The sequence below is a fragment of the Perkinsus marinus genome, assembly GCF_000006405.1.
Source record: "Perkinsus marinus ATCC 50983 genomic scaffold scf_1104296944428, whole genome shotgun sequence".
Taxonomy (NCBI): domain Eukaryota; phylum Perkinsozoa; order Perkinsida; family Perkinsidae; genus Perkinsus; species Perkinsus marinus.
Genome location: NW_003211397.1, coordinates 57,687 through 65,932, shown reverse-complemented (window position 1 = coordinate 65,932; position 8,246 = coordinate 57,687). Strand labels below are relative to the sequence as shown.

The 8,246-nt window shown below is 40.3% G+C and overlaps 3 protein-coding genes across 3 annotated transcripts; 2 read left to right on the top strand and 1 right to left on the bottom strand.

Moving 5' to 3' along the window:
- Pmar_PMAR019052 (hypothetical protein) lies at positions 1-50 on the top strand (the record flags this gene model as incomplete). Its single annotated transcript, XM_002780109.1, has 1 exon — positions 1-50. A coding segment is annotated over one exon (50 nt), but the record flags the coding sequence as incomplete, so codon positions are not given.
- A 1,755-nt stretch (positions 51-1,805) lies between these two features.
- Positions 1,806-2,877, top strand: Pmar_PMAR019051 (hypothetical protein; the record flags this gene model as incomplete). Its single annotated transcript, XM_002780108.1, has 3 exons — positions 1,806-1,844; positions 1,897-2,009; positions 2,760-2,877. The coding sequence occupies 3 exons, from the start codon at positions 1,806-1,808 to the stop codon at positions 2,875-2,877; spliced, it is 270 nt and encodes an 89-aa protein (XP_002780154.1).
- Positions 2,878-3,951: 1,074 nt separating this feature from the next.
- Positions 3,952-6,677, bottom strand: Pmar_PMAR019050 (ATP-dependent RNA helicase, putative; the record flags this gene model as incomplete). The annotated part of the gene is made up of 12 exons (XM_002780107.1): positions 3,952-4,260; positions 4,311-4,442; positions 4,495-4,643; positions 4,689-4,827; positions 4,928-5,118; positions 5,190-5,324; positions 5,369-5,521; positions 5,568-5,675; positions 5,729-5,833; positions 5,882-6,015; positions 6,063-6,183; positions 6,237-6,677. The coding sequence occupies 12 exons, from the start codon at positions 6,675-6,677 to the stop codon at positions 3,960-3,962; spliced, it is 2,109 nt and encodes a 702-aa protein (XP_002780153.1). The 3' UTR covers positions 3,952-3,959.
- Positions 6,678-8,246: the final 1,569 nt, after the last annotated feature.

Genomic DNA, 8,246 nt, shown 5'->3' with positions numbered 1-8,246 from the left:
AATACACTGGTTTGACATTAATACACCCACCCGAAGGTAGAGAACATTGAGGAGATTCATCATCTTATAAGAGGATTCCGCACCACTTGGCGTCTACATGGTCCTTTACTACACTTGGCCGAGTTCTGCTCTGGTTACCTTGGTATTATACATTCTAGTTCCTCATCACCATGCATAGTGACATGGGGTACTCATGATGGTGGAGTAGTAGTAGTATCCCGAATACTACCACTATTACCATATACCAAGGTAGAGACCATATCCTGTGGTATTGAGCATGCATTGTTATTGCTGGTTGGGGGTAATCCAACTCGACATATTATCCTAGCATTGGGGAGTAATAAACGAGGTCAGTGTGGAGTACCCAAAGAGAGGACAATACTTTCTACTCCTGAGCCTATCCTAACACTAAATGATAGCATTATAACCCCCTGTATCTCAGCAGGACCCTATCATAGCCTATGTACAGTAGTATGCTACCAAGATATTGTTACTACCATGGCTTGGGGTGCTTATGATGGTATATGTTTACCCTCCCAGTTCCCTATCGATACCTTTATCCCTAGCCCAATCGAGCTCCTCACTACTCTAGACCTCAATCGGGTATATGCTACTAATGGTGGTAACCTAGGTATAACTCTTGATGGATCACTCGTAGCTTGGTCAATACCCTCCCATATACACTTTCGAAAGATGCTCGGCAAGACCCACGATGATGGTATATACTCATCTCCTAAAGTAATACTATCACTACCCAATAATCCTATACTTACTCTTAATACAGATGGTAATAGGATTATACTCCTAACAAATGATGGTTCCTTGTATTATTGGGGTCGTACGCCGATACGATGTATTTATGGTACTATGGTCATTGAAGGCTCCTCCTCCTACTCATCCTCTATAACCTCTTCATTACTCTCGACACCGCCGTCGACACCGCCCATCGATGAGTATAATATACTCCATCATCCCGTTAGAGTGGATCTATCGGAATATCATGATCCCGTTATGGAGGTTTATCTATGTAGTGATGGTCATTATGATGATAGAGTAGTGATAAGGTTAATCGATGGTACATTATTAGGGTGGGATACCGTTACATACGATAATACTGGTGAGGTTCCCCTCTTACGCCCGGGCTTATTCCAGTATAGGCATGCTAGCAATGCAGAGGCAGCAAGAGTTATGCCTACTGGTACAGTAGTGGGAATGCTCTCTCCTAAGACTAGGACATATCATTTACGATCGCTCAAAAGAGCAGTATCGGGAATCGAACCTGGGCCTAAGGATGGACGGTCCAGAATACATCCTCTGAAGAAAAGTGTATGTGATATCCCCGCCATACGAACAGTAGTTGGAAACCATGCACGGACCAATCTTGTTTTACAAGATGCTGTGGGAGGTAGAGTACCTCTCAGGGACAGGTAGGGAGGTCGCAGGCTCGATTCCCACGGAGTATGCTATTCCCAGTCGGTCGAAGCCATCCTCATCATCATCATCATCATCATCATCATCATTGACGCCTCATCAAAGGGGGCCGATACAACGAAGGCATGAGTCACGAGTGATATCATCTTAACATCATAGCATCAAGGTTTGTGCCTCCAACCATTATCATGTATTCAGGTGCGACCTACTTCTAGTACAGACCGGAGTATTGGACCAGAATTAGCTTCATGATTAGGCATGCAGCACTTACCATGATATTATCGTCTACTCTTATTGTCCAGTCGTTATTATATGTCGTGTTGAGAGTGGTATATGATCATCTTTATAGTGTACTCTGTCATCATATGATCACAATGGTCCAAGGTATGGCCTCTCTAGCTCAGACTATATTGGTAAGTATGATAGTGATATTCATAGTGATATTATGATGTATATCATTATTAGATACCAATTATGGTACTTATGCAGAAAGCATTCGGACTTGGTATGATTGGATATTTCGTAACATTCTCTATTATACCCAAATCGTGTAACACTAAGATGATGATTATGATCAGGTATGGAAGTCATGGGAGAGTCCGGCATGATTATCAACATATTAGTGATGATGCTCTTACTGCTGCTGCTGCTCTATCGAGAATTCTTCACCACACTATTCCTACTAGTCTCCACTACTTCGTCGTGACATTGGAGCTCCATTGTATTGTGTCGAAGCTTCGGTCATTAAGAAGGAGGAGGAGGCGGCCTGGTTGGTTATATTTGGAAGAATGAGTTCTCTAGTGCACCCCAGTATATACCATCATGCTACTAGTAGTAGTAGTAGTAGTAGTAGTAGTAGTAGTAGTAGTAGTAGTAGTAGTAGTAGTAGCACTCTTGCCAACAACATGATTTTCACTCTCATCAGTTGGACCATATCTTTTGTTAATGATACTCCCCATACGTATGTTACAATAATATATACAATTTTTCCCATGACCTCCTCTCATTTATTAATACCATCAACCCCACCAACACCTACTACTGAAACCATCTCTCTGCCGCCGCCGCCTACTACTACTACTACCACTACGACTGCCGATAGAGGTAATGCTATATACACGTATGTGTGGCCTATGTATGGTAGGTACGGCAACGCTTGTAAGCATATCGATATGTGGTGTAGTAATCATAGCGGCAGCAGTTGGTCTGATATTCTGCTTTAATAACAACCCTATTTACAATGATGATGATATAGCATCCCATCCATCACAAGAGTACTATCATCATCATCAACAACATTATCATGGTATAACAGTTATCATCTTCAGGTTATCATCATCTCCTACTAAGGAGGATGGTCGTCCGAATCGTTATCGATGGTATCGTCTACCAAGATTATTATCAACTCTTAGTGTTATCAATGAGGAGGAGGATGATAATGACTAAGTGATATTTGATACGGCTTTTAGTAATAGTCTCAATCATCTACTAGACGACATACTACCCATTATCGCCACTGAATATGATGGAAGGTCTTGTAAGGTTACATTTCTCGTCCTCCTCCTAATTTCTATAAATCCTTGTCAATAGTCCTCCTACTCATGCTACACTTACTAATTACTATTTTATCAACCCTATGAGTTGTATCCCCTCTAATATGGGAGGAATATATCTTACTTTTCCCTCTCCTCCTGCCGTTGCTGCTGCTCGAGTCAATGAACAGTATAATACAATAATCCGTTTCTGAACATCTGGTCTCGTAGTCACAACCTCATCAATAACGTATCTAATTGTCGTCCTATGATGGAAGTATACATAAGTTAATGATCCACAAGCAAGAAGTGTAGCCTTGCGTTAGGATAGTCTATCTTGGGGGGGTATGTTATGGTGCAACATTGACCATATACTGGCACTAACTCAATGTACTGAGGTATATTTCCTAGTGGTGACTTCGAACAGAAGGTGGAGGAGCTCATCGTATAGCTCATATAGCGACAATATCCGGTCAACCAGTTGAAGTGGGGATAAGTCATTACGGCCTCATACTCATCCAATAGTAGTGAAGAAGGCACCTCTTGTCAGTATGTGTATAATCAGGGTAGTCTAGTATGACAAAGACATGACACGAGGAAGTATGAGTGATGCCGATATGCTCAAGCAAGCTACTGGCTTTCAGTGACCATGTCCCCTGGTATTACTGAGCTTATATGAGGATATCAACTGAGCTCTATTGTGTAGGGCTAGTCACTATCAAAATGATATATTCGATTGTTACTCTTTGGACAACCTATCCAGTGAGTGCGAATTAGATTAGTATAATAATAATCTACTATACAAGTATGCCTACATCGTCGTATATCCGAAATGATGTTTATGATGTCAGCTGTCTGTCAGGGTTGAGTTACCGTATGTCTAACATACATACTGTGCGCAACATCACATTACGAATCATCCTCCCAAGCTGATAATGAACTCAACTCGCAGTAGCTAGTAGGATACGTAGTAACGATGAGTATATAACAGAGTGACTAGCGTGTTTGTAGAGTGGGTAAAGGGGTGGCTATAAGATCCTTGATTTCTGATAGCTGTTTGGATCTCTTTGATGATGATGATGAGGATGATATTGCACGTTGGTTTACATTATCCCAATCATCATCATCGTCATCGTCATTGTCATCTTGGTTATTATCATCGTCACTAAAAGGTAGATCAGCATCTAATGCCATTTTCTTCATCCATGCTCTCTCTTTATTATCCCTTTGCTCTCTATGTTGTGCTCCTTCATAATCATTAACCACCATCAATAAATGCTTCATGAAGGCTATATCCCTACCATAATCACCATCATATACATCGTCACTACTACTATACTATCCAACCTGCTATTCACTGTAATATCATGTGGTGTAATATTCACTGCATCTAGAGTCCTCCTCCATGCTCCATCTTCACATGGTGTCCTTATTATTATGCAAGTACCCTTACGTCCAGCTCTAGCTGTACGCCCCGACCTATACTACAACAATATGATGTTCACTAGCAGCAGCAGCAGCAGGAGCCTACCTATGAATAAATAACTCTAATACTCTGGGGCAGTTGACATGAATAACAGTATCAACATCGGGTAGATCCAAACCTCTAGCAGATAGATCAGTCGTTACCAGTACACCACATGAGGAATTCCTGAACTTCTCTAATTTCTTCAGTCGATCCTAAAGGTAATAATGATTATAGTGGTAGTCAGAACTGGTGATCACCTTCTGTTTAAGATCAGAGTGTAGACCACATACATTGACCTTATCACTAGTGGCAAGGGATAATATCGATGATAAACGATAAACGTAGCTGATGGAGTTCACGAACATTATTATCTTACCATAACTATCCTCCTTACACCTGAACGTGATTCAATATCATCCTCAATGATTATCATGATTATCAACAACCATATGATAATGATAATGATGAGGAAGAGGAGCGGCATTACTATCATTACTTGTCAGATTTAGGTCCAAATCTATAATGTAGATAGTAGAGTAAAGCTGCCTCTCTATCCTTATCAACACTAACTCTTATCTCCTTGAATGTTAGAGTATCAGGCAATGATGATGATGTATCCTTTGCATTAACACTATCCCCTTTAGTAAGATCAATAACCTCTCTATGCTTCTCTGTCCTCAATCGTAACTATCAATACTTTAGATGAGCAGCAGCAGCATCAGCGGCAAGGAGCAGGAGGAGGAGGATCTAGACCTTACTTTACTCAATAATCGTGTTATCTTGTCTCCTGCTATTTGATTCCGTGACTTCTCTATCCTCTTCTTCTCCCTCTTCGATACAATACCAGTAATATGTGATGATTCCGTTGCAAGAGTTGCCGAGAATACCAAATGCTATCAATACATGTTATTGACTACCAATGGTATCCCATAGTTACCTGTATTTTATTAACTTGAGTAGTGGTATAGATGATATCCAACACTCTAGTAAGATCCTTAAAATGTCCTTCATCAGCAACAAGCCTATCTGCCTCATCTAACACTATTGTCCTCAATTGTGGTATCAACTTCTTCCTTAACTCGTCGGATGCCTACTCATCATTACCTTATTATATCAATCATTACTATTGATATTACTTGTATCTCAGTATCAGCCCTATCCAATACATCACCACTAACCTTAATAGTAGCACATCCCAATAATGCTGCTAATCGTCCAGGAGTCGCCACTATAATATTGGGTACCTATCATAAGCATCCTATTACTAATACTAGTCGCAGTAATAGTATCATCTTACCTTATGCATGAGCCTATGCTGTTTCTGTATAGACATACCCCCTACGATAGGTGCTATGAGTAAATGCGGTATATAGTGTCCAACCTTAATAAGATGAGTATAAACCTACTTAACACCACCAATATGCCCATAATATGAGATAATGTCTATAACCTGCATAGCGAGCTCTCGTGTTGGTACAACAACTATAGCATCCAACCTGCGACGTCTATTACTATTGTCATCATTATCATCTTTTAAAGACGACGATGACTCCATATATAAGATATTAGTAAGTAATGGTATACCTATTATCGATATACTCTATTAAGCAGTAGCATCATCATCTTATTACCATAAGCAAGTGTCTTACCACTACCCGTCTCAGCTGCTGCTAATATGTCCTTACCTATTGGTAATAGTGCTGGTGGTATACTCTGTCGTTGTATTTGTGTAGGTATAGTGAATCCCAATCCCTAATATGATGATAACTATCCTACTATGTTGTTATACTACTCATCATTAATACCTTCAAACCCATAAGGATCTCATCAGGTATCGATGATGATATACTCTTCCATTCATTCATATCACTAAGATCCTCTATTCTATCAATAGGAGATATGTCCTCAACAGTAGTCTTCTTCTTCTTCTTGTTCTTGCTCTTTTTCTCTCCCCGTATACTGCCTTCTACCACTTCTTCAGATGCTTTCCTCTTCTTTAATATGCTTCCCTTTACCACATGCTCCTCCTCATCATCCTTTTCCTGTTGTGTTGTTGGTTTAAGGGCATTTATAAGTTGATCATATTCATCATTATTAGGGTCTAAGACCTCTACCCCTAGTAACTGTCCAGCAACCCCTCCTTCTAGGTCCTCTACCGATACAGACTTCCACGACTTAGTAGTAGTAGGACGACCCTTGCCACTCTTCCTTGATGATTTCTGTTTCAATCTACGAAGAAGGGACATCTGACTAAAACCTACCAAATAGTACATATGTGATAATAATAAACTCTATACAGTATATCTGATACACCCTCAGTGTAGACTGATAACGCGCGGCGGCGGCAGAAGGGGAGGGGCGGATGGCGCAGGTTCGATCCCACCACCCGCCGTTTCTATTATTTTTTCAGGGATAAACCTACAATACTCGAGACCTCTTGTTGCGTACATTAAAGTGCATGAATAGTATGATATGAATGTTGTAGATAAGTTGTATGGCGCCACCACCACCACGTCGTCATCATCATCATCCTCGTGAACGATCATTATCATCAGTGGGAGGGGGTAGTAGGAGTGTTTCTAGTAGTGGTAGTAGTAGTAGGCAGCCTGGAACGAAGCCATCAGTTGGGAAGGAATCAGTAATACATCACCATGGTAATGATGATGATACTAATAGTGGTTATAGCTACTACTACTACTATGATGATAGGTCATCACCATACTGGTGTTACTAGTGTCGTATCTGATGATAATAGAACAGACTCTCGTCTATTGGAATGGGAGGCGGCCTTTGCATTGGACTTTGGACATAACTGGGAGAATGCTTACACATCTAACACTACTCAACAACATACATTACCTAAGGATTATGATGAAGTAATATCATTATTACTATCATAATAATCACTAATGTATTCAGGTTAGAATTTTCTGGTTAACACAGTTAATGGGAGCCCATCATCGTATATCCTCTACCAAGACTTCATCTATCCATGCCCATATTGAGGATCTACAGGTTACTTCTACTACCATTATCACCACTTCCTATACATTATCATATTCATACTCAGTCCATCATGAATAGTAATTTCCAAGCATTCTCTGCATTGGTAAGGAGCTCTATACCCAATAATAACCATATATATACTGATGGGTATTATGATACACATGTTGATGTTGTTACAGGAGATACTACAATCAAGAATAACAACAACAGCAAGGTATTATTAATAACACTTATATGATTGTACATGATCCTATCCCTTCAGAGGTCTAGATCATCATCATCATCAGTATCAGAAGTATCATCGACTCGCCATAATAGTAAAAAGGCGAGGGCTGCTGCTGCTGCTGCTGGTGCTGGTGCTGGTGCTGGTGCTGGTGCTGGATCCTCCAGTAGTACAGGTAATTGTAGATGATAGGGTGATATTGTCATTGTAATACTAGTTATTACCCACACCCCATCTGATAATACTATTATTAATAATGGACCAGTACTACATGTGACAGGAGGTATGTTTATACCTATCATACATCAACGTAACAAGGTTAATAATAATAATGCTGCTGCTATCAAACGGTCAGTATCATCATCATCATCATCATCAGCAAGTGAGATGTACATCTATCATCATACTACTTATGCTCCTCCACTTGGTAGGTCGGCAGGGGTTTCCCGCACTACGATACAATACATGATGATCATCATCAATCCAATACTACTGATATCGATGTTAATGAGGAGTTTGTTATTGGTAGAAGTAGTAAGGATCTACTCACTGCAACAGAGGGTAAACCATCATCATACTCCTCTGA